Below are 21,098 nucleotides of genomic sequence, written 5' to 3'. Positions count from 1 at the left end.
CATTATAAAAAATACCTCTTAGTTTTCATTATAAAAAATACCTCTCCTAGTTCTCATTATAAAAATACATCTCATAGTTCTCATTATAAAAAATACCTCTAAAAGTTTTCATTATAAAAAATACCTCTCCTAGTTCTCATTATAAAAATACATCTCATAGTTCTCGTTATAAAAAATACCTCTTATAGTTCTCGTTATAAAAAATACCTCTCATAGTTCTCATTATAAAAATACCTCTCATAGTTCTCATTATAAAAAAAATCCTCTCATAGTTCTCATTATAAAAAAATACCTCTCATAGTTCTCGTTATAAACAGTGACGGAACAAACCAATGGTGGGCCCAGGTGCGAGAGCACTACGCGGGCCCCATACCGACGAACTTTGGCCCAGGATGAATTAGCTCTGATACATGCAATGTTAGCTGTTGCCACAGTCACAGGCAATGTCAGAAACAACATGAGTACACACTTCCCTGAATGTGGATGTTACACTGTCATAATCTACCACCAGCATTTTGGCAAGTTGAAAAATAGATGACTTCTGTGAAATCTCTGCTTTAAAGCAAGACCTGAATGAGAGGAGTTGTGTTGGGAATGTCGGTGCAATGTCCCTGCTATAATGGTCTGACAAACGTCTTGCCTTTTCAAGCAGTTCATCATCACCTGCGAGTTGAAGGGTCATAGGACGTAAAGACTCAAACACATGACAAGCTCTAACATTCTAAAGTTCTAAAAAAAAAAAAAAAAGGAGGCAGGGCGGGGGTAGCGACGGGCCCCGGGAGGTCACGGGCCCTGGTGCGACTGCACTTGCTGCACCTACTATAGTTACGGCACTGGTTATAAACTCTAAGGAATGAAAGCTTGGCTTCATGATGTCTGTTTGAATGGATTTGTGTGTGTGCTTATAACTGAACTGTGCGCCACTGGCCTGCTCTGACTGGCCCTGAGGCTCTCCAACAGGCCCAGTCCTAAGAGTACAAACAACTGTACAAACAAACAAACAAACGCTCACCAAGCAGTCCTCCGAAGGTGATAGCAGGCGACAGTGCGGCGAAGTAGATGAAGATCACTGCGGCCAGGACCTGTGCGTTCATCGCGTCTGTGATGTCACTTCTGTAGTGCTGGTAACGTCTCCTGATGTCCCGCATCATACCGCCAAACGGAACGCCCGTACGCACCAACGGGTCCTCGGGGGGTGGCACGGAGGACGCGATGGACACTACACACACACACACACACACACACACACACACAAACAGAGAAAAATAAAACTCGTAAAAAGCACATTAATACATCAATCCACATCAATATATCACGTTTAGTGGACTGTACACTGACAGCTCTATAGTATTGCCTTAGTGTTAGCAGCACAGGCTGTTCCTCTTCAAAGTTAACTGGAATAGTATATGAACAGCTGCAATGCATGCATGAATAACAACATTACTGCCAGCCATATGTCAGCAGAACAGCTGTGTGCATGAATAACAACATGACTGGCAGCACTTGTCAGCACTACAACTATAACACTCAAATGTCACCATAAACAATGTCCACTGCACCTTGTTTTCGGGTCACAAGCAGATCTCTGCTAGCCCTAAGAATCATCAAAGCATTCCTTCCTATGATATGTTGTTTATTTATTGATGATAACCTTAACGTGGTTGGTTTTTAAATCTGTTTCTATATAATATGTATGTATGCACCTGTAAAATTTACATTTTTCAGTATGCTTAATATGCCTTTTGTTTCTGTATGAATTTACTCCATGTACCAGAATGCTTTGTAATTTACTTGCTTCTGTGATTTCCAACATTCTATACATGCGCACCAATCAAATGTCTGTTTGTTTTGCTTTTATTTGAATTGTTTAAGCAGCCAATGATTATTATGACCGCCGCTAGCAAAGCTAGCGAAGCGGTCATATAGGGATTGTCAAAGTTGTATTTATTTATTTTTTCCCCGTCATCTACTTCCTGAAATTTTGGTCAACGATACCCGGGGCACCGAAACACCGGGGCACATGAAATTTGGTGGGTATGTAGCCCCACTAGACTTTTACGGAAAAATTTCGTTTGGTCCCCGGGGGCCACTCCCACTCCGCGCTGGGCCCCCCGAAACCCAAAAAATGCAGTTTTTCCTAAATAACTACCTGAACCGTGGCACCGAGGATGAAGAAATTTTTATGGTATGTTGGTCTCAAGGGCCCACATCAACCTAGCCCATAATCACTCATTTGTGATTTGCACCCCCCCGGTAAAAAATGAAAATGCAATATCATTCTGCTTTAATCACCCCTCTCTTCAGTAAAGACGTTCAGAACTGCACCAAATTTTATGTGTATGATTAACCTGACATTCTCTGGGGGTATGCCAAGTTTCGTAGAATTCCATCCATTTCATACATTTAGTGACTGTACACTCATTGGCCTGTAGATGGTGGCGCACACATATACACATGCACACAGGCACCCACATACTATCGGTATTAGAACGGCCGATACATAATTACAAATTCAGTAGGATTAAAAGAAAGCCAAAATAAATATTCATCATCATCATCATGGCTGCATTTCCAGTATTGGCGATAAGTAGTCGTTTGTCCACTAGATGGCGGATCGTTGCAGTGAGACGTAATTTTGTTGGAAGTTAATCTAAAGTGGGTTGGAAAGACACTACGCTTCCTACAAGGACAAGACTGTAGGCTACAGTAGTTTACCGCAGAGAACGTCTAAGGGTAGGATGATTTCTGCATGACATGTAATTCCCATTTCCTCTTGAAGCCGAAATCAATCTGAGAATGTTTATCGGACATGCTTGTTTTTTACTGCAGGTAGGCTACGTTAATCCTATCAATAGCAGAATGTAGGTAAAATAATGTTACCGTTAGCATGGTTGAGTGATGGAGGCCAATTTGATTATTGATGTATTTGTAGAAAACCATAAATGCGTTTATAGGCTACCAAGCAAATCGAAAACAGCACTAATTGTATCTTTCGACTGTCATCTCATTTACTTATGACCATAACCTAGGCTACTAACAGGAGCTATGTGAGTTAGCCACAACATGTTCGCTACGTGATGTTTTTTTAATGGAAAATATATAGGCTACCTGAAAGATAACCTGTCTATGATGCACCCTAAACACCGCTGGGACATTTCTGCTCAAGGTCTCAAAAAGCATCTGAGTCAACGTTCATTCCCAAACACCCATATAGGCTACTTCAATCCTCTATTTTCAAAGGTGATTCAAGTAAGGAAGAGCATGGCTTAAAGTAAAGTAACTGAAACTACATAAATTCGTCAAAGTGAATAATTTGTGTCAACTCGCCGCAATGTAGATTTATTAACGCACCCGTGATGATCTACATCTCCATTTAAACCAGATGTTTTAGAGCGCACGTTGAGATGTATTCAGGGCAGGGCTGTACCTACACATATTGCACGTGCTACAAAAATCATTCTTTGCGATGGATGATTTAGTAGCCTACCAACGTTACACCTGTACAGTTTTGCCTATGGCTATTCCGTGAGACTGAGGCGCTTTTTGTTTGTTCGAAGTGCGTGTTTAGGGTGTGAGAGGGGAGTCGATGTGCTTTGATTCCAGCTTGGTAGGCCTAGTTGTAGTCTATGCGATTAAAAAACACGTGTGTGTGAAGTATCCAAACAATGATAACGCTTTCATTATGGCTGCTTTAGCCACCTTGAGCTACTGTACAGTGGGTTGGGTTCCATTTAGAAGTGTCCACTTCATTCGCCCTTTCCGTGATTCACAGCTACGTGAAATTTATGCAAAACTATTAACTTTTCGCCAAGAGGTGGCAGCTTGATACTGTAAGGTGTTGGTTCCAAAGGAGATTTTATTTGGGTCGCCAGCATAGCCTAGTGACAATTTGTGTTGTGTAATAGGCCTAGCATAGGGCCTACCTTATATAGCTTATAGTTTGTTAACAGTCACGGTTTTGTCATAACTCCATCTATGTATTTTTGCATTTAGAATAGCTCTAAAACCGGGGGGCGAACACGTCGGGGGGGCGCCAGTGCGTGGATATCTCAATCGCAAAATTAAACAATATTTCTATCGGGCGCCTACGATGGACTAGGCTGGGTGAAAATCAAAAGATTGCGTCAAAAGATTGAGCTTAACCATGGACCTCATGGTTGCAAAATGCAAGGGAACATGAATCAGCATATTATTTGCACAAACAATAACAGACAGTAGCTCTTCAACTTTGCCCGTTAAAATGTGTATGAACAGTCTCGCAACGCATTTCATGAAGGCCCTTTTGGACATGTCAGTTATTTGCACCACTGGGTAAAACGGCATTTTGTTTTAGACTACTGGTATTTAATTTGTGCATTGACAATAAAGCTGAATATCATTTGAACTAGATGACTAAACTTATGCATAAGTAGAAGAAGAAACATTCACAAAAATCCATGACATGACCTCTCTTCTTGATAGCTGTTGAAAACTGCATGGAACTGACAGGGATTGTTTTGTTTAATAATAAATAAATACATTATGCTGCTACCTTCTGCTTTTCCCAAATACAATGTAGCCTACAGGTGTACCTTTCATCAGTCCAGTTGCAATGGATGGACTGTGATGAACTGCCGTACTTGTGAGGTTTTATAACAATGTTACAGATTTTTTGGCCCAGAAACAAATCTATTCACCTTTGCAGCGCCAGTAGGCTACTTTGTGTGCAAACACACATTCCAAACAAGCATACACAAAAGTTTCAAGAGTGGGGGATGGAGTAGAAGATGGAGACAAATTCATTAATATGATTTATTTTCGCGGAATGGATGTGCAGGACTGAGCGGCGGTCATATTTTGTACATCTAGTTTGTTATTTGTTTATGCCCGCGAGTAAGGGGATAGCTGTGTGATGAATAGTCTTAGTTTGATCAGCCACCTGATTGGTTCATGTGTGAACATGTATGAGACATGCGCAAATACGAATAGTTAATAAACTAACAGTTCAGCAACATGGTTGTGCAGCGTGCTTTATGACATGGTGTCAGAAGCGGTTTAGTGCTCAGTCATATCGTCAAAGTTATTGTGAAACGCCTGTCTTAAGTGAAGATGCTCAAGTTCACGCCGCCGGAAAGTTTCCCGTTTGAGAGGCCGAGTGAATGGCCAGAATGGAGACAGAGGTTTGAACGGTACAGAATTGCAACGAAACTTTCTTTAGAAGATGGCGACGTGCAGGTCAGTGCTCTAGTGTACTCAATGGGAAAGGAGGCTGAGAACGTCTTTAAGTCATTTGTGTTTGACCAGGACGATGATAAGGATAATTATGAGGTCGTGATACAGAAGTTTGATGAGCACTTCATTCCCCGGAGAAATGTGATATATGAACGTGCGCGATTTCATCAACGCCGTCAGGGTGAAGGGGAGACAGTGGAGGCATTCGTGAGAGGGCTCTACGAGCTCTCTGAACATTGTAATTTTGGCGAATTGAAAGATGAATACATCAGGGACAGAATTGTTATCGGATTAAGAGACAAATCTCTATCAGAAAAGTTGCAGTTACAAGGAGCACTGACGTTGGCCAGAGCAATTGAGATGGCACGGAGCCACGAGCTCATTAAGACTCAAAATTACGAGCAAAACGGAACTAAACTGGAGGAGGTTAAATTCTCCCAACGAAATCGCGGTAGAGGCAGAGGAATGAAAAATAATGCTGATAGCCAGAGAAAAAGACAAGGCAAAGACAATGAATATAGTGAAAGAAAGAAATGCACAAGATGTAACAATCCACACGGGTTTAAAGAATACTGCCCTGCTAAAAAAGCTGAGTGTCGTAAATGTAACAAGATTGGCCATTTTGCAGTGGTTTGCCACACAAAAGTGGTTCAAGAAGTAACATCTTATGAAGATGAGGGTTCAGAGTTGTTCCTTGGTTCAGTCCAGTGTCAAAGTGCACCAGTTCCACCATGGATGGCCGATATCATATTTGATGGGCAAATTATCAGTTTTAAAATTGATTCAGGTGCAGATGCTACTGTAATGTCTGAAATAAGCTACAAAGGACTGAGAAGTAAAATACCACTGAACAAAACCAATGTCATTCTCAACAGTCCAGGAGGCAAGCTGGAATGTCTAGGCCAACTGAAAACAAAAGTGAGCGCAAATGGAAAGCCTTATGTGATTGATGCCTATGTAGTGAGAGGGGCCCATGTAGGAAATTTGCTTGGACGCAGCACTGCCATACAGATGGGGCTAATTAAAAGAATAGAGGAAGTAAGTGAGAATGTGTTTGGCTCATTGGGATTGCTAGCATGCAAACCAGTTAGAATAATGCTCAAAAGCACAGTCGAACCATATAGCATCCATGTAGCTCGCAGAGTACCGATCCCATTGCTAACAAAAGTCAAACAAGAACTGGATCGGATGGAGCGGTTGGGCGTGATTGAAGAAGTTTCAGAGCCCACTCCATGGTGTGCCCCAATGGTACCTGTTGCCAAAAAGAATGGGGAAATCAGAATATGTGTGGATCTCAAGCGACTAAACGAGGCTGTAATTCGCGAGAAGTATGTGCTGCCAACGCTAGAAGACATTATCTCTAAGTTGTCTGGGGCAACAGTCTTCTCCAGTTTGGATGCTGCAAGCGGATTTTGGCAGATCCCATTAGACGATGACAGTAGGAAATTGACCACCTTTATAACTCCCTTCAAGAGGTACTGCTTCCGTAGATTACCTTTCGGAATCACAAGTGCTCCCGAAATTTTTCAGAAACTCATGACGGAGCTGCTTCGGGACACGGAGGGGGTTTGCTGCTTCATGGACGATGTCCTGGTATATGGCCGCACGCGTGAGGAACATGACCGCAGGCTTGCGGAGGTGTTGCGGACCATTGAAGCCTCAGGGCTAAAGTTGAAGAAGGAAAAGTGCTTCTTCGGTCAAAAGGAGTTGAGCTTTGTAGGCCATCGGCTAAGCGAAGCGGGCATTAGCCCTGACCCCGACAAGGTTCGTGCTATTCGAGACCTAGGTAGGCCCCAAAATCGGACTGAATTGAAACGGATATTGGGCATGATAAACTACCTTTGCCGCTACCTGCCTCACAGTGCTACTGTGCTTCAGCCACTGAACGAGCTGCTAAGAGCTGACTCAGTATGGCGTTGGGACAGGACTCAAGAGGCGGCATTTGCTAAGGTGAAAGACATGTTGGTCACAGCACCAGCATTAGCTTATTATGATGTGAACAAGCCGACCGTCGTCACAGCGGATGCTAGTAGTTATGGGATAGGTGGCGCCTTGCTCCAGGAGCATGATGGAAAGATGCTCCCAGTGGCTTTTTGTTCACGTACTCTCACCGGAGCGGAGAAACGCTACGCTCAAATAGAAAAGGAGTGTCTGGCTTCGGTGTGGACGTGTGAGAAACTGTCACGATATCTCTGTGGCCTGGAGTCGTTCAAGGTGCTAACGGACCATAAACCTTTGGTTCCCTTGATTAATCTGAAAAACCTTGATGAAGTTCCCATCCGCTGTCAGCGACTCTTAATTAGGATGATGCGTTTCAATCCTGTGGCAGTGTATACCCCAGGAAAGTCTTTACTTATCGCGGATACACTGTCCAGGCACCCCTTGACAGAGACAGAGCGGTCCGACTTCGAAGAGGAAGTTGAGGCTTACATAGCCAGCGTGGAAGAACATCTGCCTGCTTCTCCACAAAAGTTACTGGAAATAGTGCAGGCTACCAGCACTGATGAGGAAATGAAAAGAGTTCTCAAATATGTCCAGCAGGGGTGGCCTAAACATTTCAAAATGTTACCTGTCCATTTGCGTGCCTACTTTAACCAGCAGGGGCTCTTGAGCGAGTCCAAAGGTCTTCTCTTACATGGAACAAGAATTGTGATTCCAACCAAAATGAGAGATGAAGTATTGGATCGCATCCACGAAGGCCACCAAGGCCTCAGTAAGTGCCGTGAGAGGGCACGCCTCTCTGTGTGGTGGCCAGGCATTGGTGCCGATCTAAAACGCAAAGTGAGTGAATGCCAGACATGCCAGATCAATAGGCCAACGCAATGCAAAGAGCCGCTGTTAACCACAGACTTACCACCAGGCCCTTGGAGACATCTTGGAGCTGATATCTGTGAAACAAATGGCCAGCAATACCTTGTTGTCGTGGATTATTATTCAAGATTTATTGAAATCTCCCATTTGATGGACATGACGAGTAGGAGAGTGATTGGCAAACTGAAGAGCATGTTTGCGCGGTTTGGCATTCCGGAACGGCTATGTTCTGACAACGCACGCCAGTTTACATCTGCCGGGTTTAAGGCATTTGCAAGACAGTATGGCTTTGTCCATGTGACATCTAGTCCTCACTATCCGCAATCAAATGGTGAGGCGGAACGGGCTGTTCAGACAGCTAAGAAAATACTGAAGCTGAATGACCCTTTCTTAGCTCTCCTCGCATACCGAGCAACTCCAATTGCATCCACAGGCTGCAGTCCATCACAACTGCTTATGGGGAGACACCTGAGGACAACGGTTCCAACAATAGCAAGCAACTTGGTCCCTGCATGGCCCGATTTGAGAAGTGTGGAAGAAAAGGATCGTAAAGCAAAAGAATCTTACCAGTACTTCTACAATCGCCGTCATGGTGCCAGGTCCTTGTCGCCATTGCATCCAGGTGACCCTGTGAGGATAAAGCTCGATGGTTAAAAGGGGTGGACAACAAAAGGAACGGTCATTCGTCAGGCCGAACAGCCAAGGTCTTACTACATCACAACTGACCAAGGAGAGTTCCGGAGGAATCGTAAACATCTACAAGCCATACCCGGGCAAAGTCAACACGAACCGGTATCACCTGATTGTGCAACGGACGCTGAGGAAGAGGGCCCACCCGTGGTTCTGAGTGAGCCACTACTTGTGAAGAGCAAAGGGACACCCTCTCCCAGAGCCGAGGCTACCATGGCCATTCCCCATACCCCAGAACAGGCTTCGCCCAAGACCACACGCTGTGGACGTGTGATAAGGAAACCACTACGCTTCCAGCCGTAAACAGGACAATGGGAAATCTTTAGAAAGTCTCTATTGAGCTATCCTTAGTTGTAGCCTAGTTTATTTTATTTTCATAAGAATAAGACTGGGGAATAGATAGGTTGTATAAGAAGTGATGTTTAACATATTTGCAGTAAAGCACTCCAATGTGTTGCTTCTTTTGTTTTGTCAGAGATGACAGTTGATCTTTAAAAGGGGGGAGATGTGATGAATAGTCTTAGTTTGATCAGCCACCTGATTGGTTCATGTGTGAACATGTATGAGACATGCGCAAATACGAATAGTTAATAAACTAACAGTTCAGCAACATGGTTGTGCAGCGTGCTTTATGACAAGCTGGACAGTCCCAGTTGCCCTAAGAAGAGAGAGGTCACCGTTTTCTCTGCTCCGCCAGTCAGTGCTGCATCCGTTGGAGACCACTCGCACTTTTCGGTGTGTTTAGGCCCACATGCATGAGCATCAGTGCGGAGGTGTGGGATGACCTGTCTCGGGACTGATTGATTGACTTTGTGTTATATCTTCAGTGTAGCTGCTAACCAGTTAAGTTAGCTGCCAGTTTAGCTAACGTTAGCTAACTAGGAGACGCGGTTGCATTCTCCTTCGGAGACAGACTCTATTGTGCTTCGGTGCTGGGCCCACCGGAGCCAGACCTCCCAGGGACGACTGCGTTTTGCCTCTGGTGCTGGGCCCACCGCAGTGCCAACCGCCAACTAGAAGCTACCCGCTGCTGCTGTTGAGGTGTGCAGGCTGACTGCAGCAACATCCTCCACCGGACTCGTATCCTCGGCTAGCTGGGACATAGCTGCCTCCCATTCCTCAGTCAGGACTGATCGGTCGTGAGTAACGTCTACTGCATGTACACTGACATACACACACACTCGTTCTCTCGTCTCGCTTGGATCACCGGCGAGTTAGAGGGCCGTTCAGCGGTTGTTGTCCTGCCTGCAGCTCAGAGAGCTGCCACCTGTGCACCACCGAGCTCCAACGGCCAGTGCTGGGGGGGGGGGGGGTGAAGCTATCTTTATTGTATTATATGGTTAATACTATTTTGTGAGTTAGGTATTCTTGTAATTAATTAAGTGTGCTTGCTGAAAGCAGCACACTTATTGTCAGTGTTCGAATTACCCCTTCGTTTCCGGTGGGGGGGCACTTGGGGGGGGGCGGATGTGTGTGAAATCTATGACATTATGAAATTCAGCCTAATAACAAAGGCTACTGTCGATTCAACATCCAATAGATTATAATAAGCAGGGTAGCCAGTTTATTAAAATGAAATATATTATGAAATTCAGCCTAATAACAAAGGCTATTGCCAAAAATGAATCTGAGCAGAGCTAATTGTCAAATATTTTATGTGCACAACTGAACATCGCACAACTGAAAAAACTGAAAGTTAACACAAAACAGCTGTCTTTATCACACCTCAGCTAAGCCTACTGGAGATAGTCCCAAAGTGGCCTATTGGTCTCTTTCTGGGCATTTTTTCCCGTTTTCCACGCAGTTGATGGACGATACCCAGCCTTGAGCCATGATTTCACGAATGGCTAGGGTTGAACTGGACCAAGGGAGGCGCATTGATGCTCAGAAAAAGAAGCGCATTTAAGCTGCGCTCCCTTAAACGATTTCTGGCTTTGTCATCAATGTCATTAAGCGCAGAGAATCCTCTCTCGCATTCTGCCGAAGTAGGCTAGGTAAAAACGTGTTGCCTGCGATGACGAGTTTCTTCAGGCAGGACCCTTCCCTTGCCCCTTGCATTTTAAAGTCCCGATACTCCTCGACATACAGTACATTCCTTTTAACTTTTTCCACTGCTGCTAATTGCTCAATCGCTAACAACGCTCTAGCAAAATTAATAACAACTCGATTCAGTCCTGCAGTCTGTGGGGGAAATACACATTGCAACCAACGGGGAAAATTGTTGATTGTAATGTAGATTATCATAGTTACGGGTTGGCAACTTGACACTGAATGAGTGGGCCCCCTCTGACAGTGATTTGGAGCAGAACTAGTAGTGCCCTGGCCAGAACTAAGGGGGCTGTGCACTACCGGGCCCTATGGTAATTCGAACACTGCTTATTGTTCTTCTTAAGTTTTCTTATTCCTGTAAGCCCAATTTTTCGTCAACTCCTGCTCCTAGACCTTTTGAAATATCGCCACCGGTCCAACTCTAGAACGTCCGGCCGGAACCGGTGTAGTGTGGAAATTGAAAAGGATGTCACTGACCCTTGTCATTCTTCCGTCATATTGGATTGAATAGAAAGCGAAACTAAAGTTTCACAGGTCACAAATTTGGTCCGAACTTCACGAAACTTGACGTACATGATCCTTGGACCAAGCTTCACAAAAGTTACAGAAAGGATTTTTGATTTTCAAAAGCGTTTGCCCGTCACAGCCAAACGAAATCGGCGGCGAAGCTCCGAAACAGGAAGTCGTCCATATCTCAGGAACACTGTCGTATACATATCGATACCAAATTTTGTATATGAACTGGGGACTCCAATGTGAGGGTGCATAAGCTAAAAAAAAAAATATTCCAAAAGTTTCCATCATTTGGTAAACCACCCACAGGTATTTGGTAACTATCACCTTTCGCCTTTGCAGTTGCACTTCTATCACAATGCCTTCCAAGTATGCACAATGTCTCTGGGCAGCCACAATGTCTCGGTGCAACCTTGCCCAATCATGAAATCCTTGCTCTGCCATGGGATAGTATGGACTTACGAACTGAAATAGCAAGGAGAACAGTAGCTATATATAGCTTACATAATAGAGTTGTTTTCACATTGACGGTATTCAAATTAAATTTTTCATTATTGTTAAATATCATGATGGGAGAGTATTATTAAAAATGTTACAAGTATGCAAATGCATATGTTTACGGGCATTTAGGTTTTACTGGGTTGTTTTGTTATAAAGACATGCAAGGCATTCTGGGCCGTAATGAACAGTGGTCGGCAGCACTCCATAGGCTACGTATTAATATGAATAGGTGTTTCTGTAAACCTAGGGACAATAAACAGCTATCTCTGTTACAAAAACGAGCTGGTAATCGCTCATTGAAGAGGGAACTATGATAAAAAGATTGTTTTCCTAAAAGCATGGAGTTGACGAAAGAATAAGCAAGCAATGATGCTAGGTGGCAACGTTGTATTACATTTCACTAGGTGTGAGCTTCACAAGTAAGGAAGGTGCAAATATTATGTAATTTATCATGGGAAATTATTGGAAATGTTATTTCTTGTTTATTCTAATTGCAAACCACACACATCCATTCGTAATCACACGTACACTTTTAATACCTTGAAAAGATTCTCATTTCGTTTATTTGATGTTGCCTAGCAATGGAGCATTCAGAGCAAAGATTCTAGAACAGAGCTTCAGAGAGACACGGGGCAACGTTGTATTACATTTCACATACATACGGTGACATCATTAGAATTATGTGAGCTTCACAATTAAGGAAGTTGCAAATATTATGTAATTTATAATGGGAAATTATTGGAAATGTTATTTCTTGTTTATTCTAATTGCAAACCACACACATCCATTCGTAATCACACGTACACATTTAATACTGAAAGACCCTAATTTCGTTTATTTGATGTTGCCCCTAGCAACCCTGGTGGGTGCAGCCTACAGTAGTCCAGTTTCAAAGTGACGAGTTCGTGACTAAACAAGTGCCCAAAATATCGGTTTCCATGTGTAGAACTGTGCTGGATGGTGTGCGTTCTTTAAGTAAGTGTTTTATAGAGTTACAGACATAAGTATCATTAATTTCTTGGCTAGCGTAATGTCATGGTCATTTAATATGAGATGCTTGCACTCGTAACTTCGTCACTTGTAACTTTAGGACTGCTATTTTTTTTACTAAGAGTAATTCAGGAAGCATTTTAGCCCTAAAAGTAGCGCCTGAGTCTGTGACAGCTTAAGCGAGGACTCCTAAGGGACTGTACGATATTTAGCGGGGGGGGAGGGCCGGTCGCCAGACGATCGGGTTAAAAATGTTCTGCCTGGCCCTCCCCCCTGGTCAAATTTTTTTTTCCAGGGGCCTCCCCCCGGCTCAAAAAAATTCTCCTAGGCCCTCCCCCCTACGTGAATCAAATAAAACTGGTCGAAAAATGACGTTTACAAGGTTAAAACGGCCAGCAAATGTCATAAGCACACATACACACACACGGGACTACAAACCAGTGTTGCGCGGGTTTGGTCACAAGCGGCCCGCGGTCGCCCGATATTTTAATCAACCCGACCGCAACTCGGACCGCGAATATTAATTAGGACAAAATTATACCCGACCCGCGATCCGACCCGCTTATTTACAAAATGTGTGCTTTTGGTTATAGCCTGCATGCAGTAGTCCATTTCTGTAAAACAAACTAATTTATTTGCGAAACTTTATGCAGTAGAACTACACGCAGGCATGCAGGACATAGGCCTAATGTTTGCGCAGGAGAGAGAATGAGAATAAGACTCACGCAACCACCAAGGATTAGAACACTAGGATAAGATTTGGCCATGGACATACTTCTTTCGAAAATAGAAATGGGGAGGCAAGGTAGCCTAGGCAAGAGAGATACATTGCTGGTCAAAACGTTAGCGTAAGAACTGGTTTAAAATGCTGAATGAAGCACAAAGCTTTACTAAAGCACATCCACTGTTTAAAGTCACAAACACAACGAACTAAGCTTTTATGCATGCGCGAACCTATACATACCGGTAGATATGGCTGTGTAGTCTGTGCCATAAGATTTATTCCTGCAGGCTGCCCGTTTCGGCTGTCATACTTTTAAATGGCTTCGCAAGAAGTAGGCCTACATAGACCATAACTTGTACTACTGTCATCTTCTTTAAGAACGTTTCCCAATATTTCCCATAGCCTATATCGCTTTTCCTGAAGAGTGTCTTTATTATTTTAACTCGCGTCTTCAGCTTCTTTACTGTTGACTTAGCCTACTGTATTGATGCTTTACTGTATTGATGCTAGCCTTCTCGTGATATTTTAAGTAGGCCTATTTGTAGAAAATATATATTTAATTAATTTTAACTGACCCGCCAGCAAATGACCCGAATATCATTAAAATATTTGGTTTATGACCCATAACCGCGGGTGACCTGCAAGCTTACGAGGGGAGTTGTGGGAGATTCAGGTAGGGTTGCGACTTTTTGGACTCGCCCACTCTGTCAAAGAGACGTGAATCATGTTTTGGCCTACAAACGTTTTAAAATATCGAAAACGGATCATTGATCAGGGGGAAAAAATATCATGTATCAGGAAAAAATAATTTTCCTCGGCCCTCCCCCCAGGCCAAAACATTTCTCCTGGGCCTTCCCCTAAGGCTTAAAAAATTCTCTTAGGCCCTCCCCCCCCCTGACGACCGGCCCTCCCCCCCCGGTAAATATCGTACAGTCCCTAATAAGACCGATTCATAAACAATGTTTTGTGGTGGCATTTCACGTCGCGATGTTTTGAAATGCGTCTAACAATCACAAGGGAACAATTTTGCATTGTAGGCATAACTAAAGGATGCAGTAACACCACCAACAACAACCAAAACTAGCCTACTCATTGTTTACATGTACATTAAATGTAACGTTTCATTGTGAATCAAATTAAAAGATTCTCCTCTTTGCAAACGTTGGCATAGGCATATGGTGACAGATTAATTTAATAATGTTGCTGCGTGAATCACGGTAAGCGTAAATGAAGTGGCCACTTCTTAATGGGACTCACTGTATGGAAGTAGGCTAAGTAAAATAGAGATGTTTAAAATAAGATAAAGTTAGGATATGCCCGCTTGACAACGGCAGAGATAACTGGCCTTTGGTCATAGCAACCATCCATTTAGAACGACTGGCCTTCATAGCAACCAAGGATCTTAGCTGTGATTCATGTAGCTACAGTATGCATTCAATGTGATGCAAAGTATAGAAAGGTGATGAAATATACAGAGACAGGTCAAGAAATATAGTGCAATGTAGACAGTAGTATACAGTTGATTTACAGAAGTTGGTTTAGAGTAATATTAATTAAATATAAATATGTGCAGTGTATTAGCAGTTACCTCATACAATAAGTAGAATAATGTATGTAGATGTAGCAGTAACAGTATAATAGTAGAAATAATAATATAGATATATGCAGTGTATTAACAGAATATAATAAAACAGAATAATTATGGATATTCAATATGACAAATATATAACAGATATGTACATAACATACAGCTATGTGCAGTGTGGAAACAGTGTCATTGTAGTGCAGAAACAACATCATAAGAGTAGTAAGAATAAGTCTATGTGCAGGATGAATAGTATGAAGATCAGTAGAATAACTATGTATAAATGTAATTACAGTAGGCCTATGTACATTTGTAAATAAATAGAAAACTATGGGTGAGAGGGATACATTATTTTTATTTAATCGTAAAAGTAAATTGCATTAAATTAAATTGCAATTAAAAATCTTTCCAGTAGGCTTTAATGTCACGCAAAAAGTACAACCAAAGCTGAGCTTGATCAACTACAACGTCTAAAGAACCAGAACTTCAGTGTAGTTTTTGCTGGGTCCCAGGCCATGTTACCCTGGAAATCCAGAGTTCTCGCGAGAGCACAATGGAATTGTCTCTGCGAGACACTCTGGCAAAGAGCAATGATGCACGTTACTTTTCCCCCAATATTCCGGGGAACCAGCTAAACTGATGAAGACAGCGCTGAAATGTTGGAGGACAGTACACATTGGTCGTAGTGTTATCCGATTGCGTCGAAGTCCCAAATTATTCAGAGTAAACATGGTCTAGTGTTATCCAATTGCGTGCAATATGATTTTTAAATGCATGCTTGTTGCCGCCCCTCGAGTTGGACCATTACATTGCTCTTTGCCAGACCCTTAATCTTTCTAGATTATCAGGGTCTGGATTTTCCAGGCTAAGGCCATGTTGGTCTGAGGGGAAATGAGAAAGCGGACAGTGCTGCTAAGCAAGCCCTCAATGAAGAGGTCACAGAATGTCAAATCCGTGCCCCAGACCTTAAACCTATACTGAACTCTTACATTACAGATACGTGGCAATCTGAATGGGATTAATGTACCAACATCAAGGAAGGAATGTGAATTTTGGCACGTTTTCATGATCCACTGGGTCGTTATGGGCCACACAAAATACGGTGTTGCTAAAATTACTCCTATTGTGGCTATTAGAGACATGCATTCATGAGTATCCAGCTACATTTAATGAGTTAAGTAAAATACATTCACACACACAAAAAAACATCACTAATGTTGTGGACATTACTTTATTATGAGATACATCAATAGGCTCTCAAAACAATCCTAAACAGACATAAGGTCTTTATAGAGCAAATCCACATAGATTATTTGTCAAATAAACCAGTAAAACAGAATTAGGGGATGGAATATATAACATTCACACTCATAGCTCATATTTTTAAAATAAATCAGTGAAAAAGTATCCTGACAAACAAGCAGCATTTGAATTCCTTAGTCATATTTCATAATTTCAATTCTTCTAGGTTACCTGATAGCCCAGTTTGAGAGGTGCAAGACGCGTGACATTATTTATTTTTGCAGCCAATCACTGCTGTTGTTTTATTTTATTGATTTGATCTTAGTCATAGAAGCTAAATTCAAAGGCAGGCCACAGGTAAAATCCAACGAACCGCATTCACCCCGCAAGCCAATAGTTGAATAGCCCTCTCCTAGAGCTTTTGCGGTATTGCCACTGCTCCAACACTGAAAGGCACTGTTAGAATGCTTGGATCAAGCCAGGTTCAGCATAGCGTATGCCACTGTCTGCTCACGTTGGTGACCGGACCAGGGCAAGCACACTTTTGCAGTTCCCGCCGGAAATGCAGTCTAGTTATTAAATAAACATATGATTATTTTATTTCATTATACTTTTGGGTGTTTTGGCAATTCATTGTGACTGCATTCACCACTAGTGTAATTACACATACATTCTATAATTTAAATTCTGTAGGAATACACTATACACGAGCTATACGGTAAGTGTAGTATTTTTACAGTGGAGGCACCGCGCTAATTCTTTGATTGTCTTTAATTATTAGCCTACTGTGGTATTCAGGAATAGTTCAGCCAGCTCACCATTCCACCGCTGAGACCTTCAGGATCCCGTTTGCGCCATTTCATTAATTGTTTTATGTATTGTAACTAGTGCCTGTGCACACACCCGTTAAGAAGGGGTTACATGTATATAAGTATATATACTTTTTTGATCCCGTGAGGGAAATTTGGTCTCTGGTCTACTTGGATTTAACCCAATCGGTGAATTAGTGAAACACAAACAGCACACAGTGAACACACAGTGAGGTGAAGCACACACTAATCCCGGCGCAGTGAGCTGCCTGCTACAACGGCGGCACTCGGGGAGCAGTGAGGGGTTAGGTGCCTTGCTCAAGGGCACTTCAGCCCACTGGTCGGGGCTCGAACCGGCAACCCTCCGGTTACAAGTCCAGAGTGTTAACCACGGCTGCCCCCTTGTTTCCAGTGGAGGAGACACACTGGGTTTACTGAAAACATTCAAACTGCATGCATTGGGGTGTGTGTGTGTGTGTGGTGGTGGGGGGGGGGGGTTCACTTTGATGACTCTGTGGGGCATGTGTGTGTGTACGTAGTGGTAGTCTTACGGCCTAGTCCACACGTACCAAACCGACCTTTTATTCCTCCGTCTTCCCTGGAACCGTATCAAGAATATTTGCGTCCAAACGGATCCATCTCAACATGACTAAACACGTTACTTCATATCCCAGGCCTATAGGTGGCACTGTTTGTTAGCCTACAGAAATTGACAAAAGCTTGCGCGCTGTGTAAGCCATACCACAGACAGAGTAGGCTACGACAAAACTGGCTAGTGCAAGGAAACCAGAATTGTTTGTATGGACTTATAGTGAACTGTCAACTGTAGTCAACTGTAAAACTAATAAACTTAATTTTTACGGTTTGTGAAGGGTGCAGTCCCGTCCTTTATTTGGCTAACGCAGGTAAAAATAATCTCCTTTACTTTCTTTGGTTGTAGGATAGTCCGTGATTCACATTAGTTTTGGTTATCACCGCAAGTGCAAAGGCTAGGCGTACCCAAGTTCTAGGCTATTCCGTCGCCTCATTTAGCCTATAATATTGCTATAATACCTTTGTTAGTAACAGTCTATACTTTTGCTTGCATCAAATCGTGCATTCGCATTTAGTGCGCATCTACAGGCTTAACATGAGTTCTAAGCGTCTTTGTATGCTCATATCTGACTTCACTATGAATGCATTTATTTATGTTGTAAGACATGTAAAATAAATGAATGACACCGGCACTACGCACAAATTAATGTAAACTTACACCGCACTTCCCTAATAACTTAAGTTCTCTCGCGTCACTGACAGTAGCTAGAATGCATTAAAAAACACCGGGAAAAACAGTGTTCAGTCCACCAAGTCATAAGTTATTGGCGCTGCACAGCACCAGTTGTGATATTTATCCTACGGAGTGTAATCGTAGGTAATGTCATGTATGAAAACTAGTATTGTTAGGCGTCCAGGGCAGCTGAGCTGTGGCGATAACATCATCGATACGCAAGTAGGATGTGCGGTTTCGCTGTCCAAACGAATTCAAAAGGGCTACGGTTTCAGATTTTTCCACTCTGGGACCAGGTTTCAAAAAAGTGCGTTTAGAGGATTCGTTTGGACGCTCGGCCAAGACGAAGCAAAACCTCTGCGTTTAACCCAAAAAGCGTCTCCATGTGGACGGGCCCTTAAGTACTGCTGGTGCTGTGTGTGTGTGTGTGTGTGTGTGTGTGTGTGTGTGTGTGTGTGTGTGTGTGTGTGTGTATGTGTGTGCACAGTGGCAGTCTTAAGTACTGCTGGTGCTGTGTGTGTGTGTGTGTGTGTGTGCACAGTGGCAGTCTTAAGTACTGCTGGGTGATGCCGTGATTAGAGAGGCACTGTGGGGTACTGGCCTATATTAGGTCCTAATTAAACCCAACACCAGGGGGAGCCGTGGTGTCATGGGGATTGGTGTGTGTCATCTGCCTGACAAGAGATTGGACAGCACCTTCCTATGTAAGACACCAGCTAATTACCCTGTGTGTGTGTGTGTGTGTGTGTGTGTGTATGTAACTGTGTGTGTGTGTGTGTGTGTGTATACATGTGAAACTGTGTGTGTGTGTGTGTGTGAAACTGTGTATGTGTGTGTGTGTGAAACTGTGTATTTGTGTGTGTGTGTGTGTGTGTGTGTGTGTGTGTGTGCGTGTACAGTAACTGTGTACGTGTACGTGTGAAACTGTATGTGTGTGTGTATGTGTGAAACTGTGTGTGTGTGTGTGTGTGTGTACGTGTACGTGTGAAACTGTATGTGTGTGTGTGTGTGTGTGTGTGTGTGTGCGTGTAACTGTGTACGTGTACGTGTGAAACTGTCTGTGTGTGTACGTGTGAAACTGTGTGTGTGTGTGTGTGTGTGTGTGTGTGTGTGTGTGTGTGTGTGCGTGTAACTGTGTACGTGTACGTGTGAAACTGTATGTGTGTGTATACGTGTGAAACTGTATGTGTGTGTGTACGTGTGAAACTGTATGTGTGTGTGTACGTGTGAAACTGTGTGTGTGTGTGTTAACCCTCACCTTTCCTTATACTTGAGCGCCTCCGTTCGAGGCGTGTCTGTGGGTCGGAGAGGCAGAGCCTGTCCTGCAGGAGCTTCCTCTGGAAGCCAATCAGGGAGTGGAGCATGGCCTCGCTCTGGATCTCTGTGGGCGGGATCACCACGCTGCAGTCCATGAAGTCGGCCACGGCGTCCGTCAGCTCACACTCACTCTGCACCTGCAGCACCGCCTGGTTAAACACCTGTGGGGGCATTCAGCCTGGTTAAACACCTGTGGGGGGGGGGGGCGGGCATTCAGTCTGGTTAAACACCTGTGGGGGGGGCATTCAGTCTGGTTAAACACCTGTGTGTGTGTGTGTGTGTATGAGAGTGTGAGTGTGAGTTTGTATATATTAGGGCTGTCAAAATAACTGATTCATTTCGATTCATTCATTTGAGAAAAAATAACTGATTAAAAAAATTAGTGCAGATTAATCGATTCCGTATGACCTTTGACCCCGAGCCGTTCTAGTCAGTAAAATTTAGACTGTAATATGAAGGAGAGAGAAGAAAACGTGCTGCCTGGATCATTGATTGGAACATTTACTTTTAAAAAACGGCCTGATGGTGTTGATAAAAAATAAAGTGATGAAAATAAAGTCCTCTGCAATGAAATGCCTTGTATGTGAAAAAAAAACCTTCTTCCCGAAGCACTTTTGAATTTATTTCCATAGCATATTAGGTCATATCATAGATTATTATGGCAATTATTTGAACAGTGAAAATAATAATAAAATAGTTTTTGAACTTTAATGTCACTAATGCTGATTATTCAATGATTCATTAGAATTTAAATATTTAAAATACTTTCACAGCAAAAAATATATATGCGATTAATTTAGATTAATTAATCACAGAGTAATTAATTCGATTATTTTTTTTAATCAATTGACAGCCCTAGTATATATTCATTTGTGTGTATGGTGTTTATGATTGTGTACGTGCGTGTGTGTGTGTGTGTGTCTGCATGTGTTTGTGTGTGTGTGTGAGTGAGTGTATGTGTGTGTACCGTAAAACTTCAAATAATCGCCGAGTCCCTAAGAGACGCCTGTCTCTTTTAAACGCCTGGCGTGGCTACAGGTTTGGGTTAAAGGACGGTCTCCAGTAGAGGCCTGGTCTGTTTTTTAGTTTCGGGTTGTATTTAATCTTCTAAAACCCGTCAGATCGTCTGTTTAAAGATTCGCAATGACACGAAACCGTTACAGAAGGAGGTTACAGCAGTGTGAATTAGATGTTGCACGTTGTTACAAGCCGTCGCAAAGCATTCACATGTCTGGTCACAGTTGCAAGGTTTTAGAATGTTGCATCAAGTTGCTGCTCATCTCGTTGTGAATCTTGGGTGTGATTTGGGCTTAAAGCGATGGTTCGGAGTAATTTTACCCTAGGGTTCTTTGCACCATGACCCCGAGCCAAACACCCTCCCAGAACCTT

At 43.0% G+C, this 21,098-nt stretch overlaps 1 protein-coding gene across 3 annotated transcripts in view; it reads right to left on the bottom strand.

The window, feature by feature from the left end:
• slc4a1b (solute carrier family 4 member 1b (Diego blood group)) overlaps positions 1-21,098 on the bottom strand; it is a 56,564-nt gene that overhangs the window by 11,981 nt on the left and 23,485 nt on the right. For all 3 annotated transcript variants that reach the window (XM_076267046.1, XM_076267048.1, XM_076267047.1), the window contains 2 exons: positions 19,651-19,870; positions 1,013-1,219 (listed from right to left, as the gene is read on the bottom strand). In XM_076267046.1, the coding sequence (XP_076123161.1) occupies positions 1,013-1,219; positions 19,651-19,870 (427 nt within the window). The remainder of the gene's footprint in view (positions 1-1,012; positions 1,220-19,650; positions 19,871-21,098) is intronic.

Source organism: Alosa pseudoharengus, unplaced genomic scaffold (assembly GCF_046254945.1).
Source record: "Alosa pseudoharengus isolate Yale_2024_CS ecotype anadromous, Long Island Sound unplaced genomic scaffold, YU_APseudo_1.1 YU_APseudo_1.1_scf_4, whole genome shotgun sequence".
Taxonomy (NCBI): Eukaryota; Metazoa; Chordata; class Actinopteri; order Clupeiformes; family Clupeidae; genus Alosa; species Alosa pseudoharengus.
Note: the sequence above shows the minus strand (reverse complement) of the source record. Positions and strands in the feature narration are given on the sequence as shown.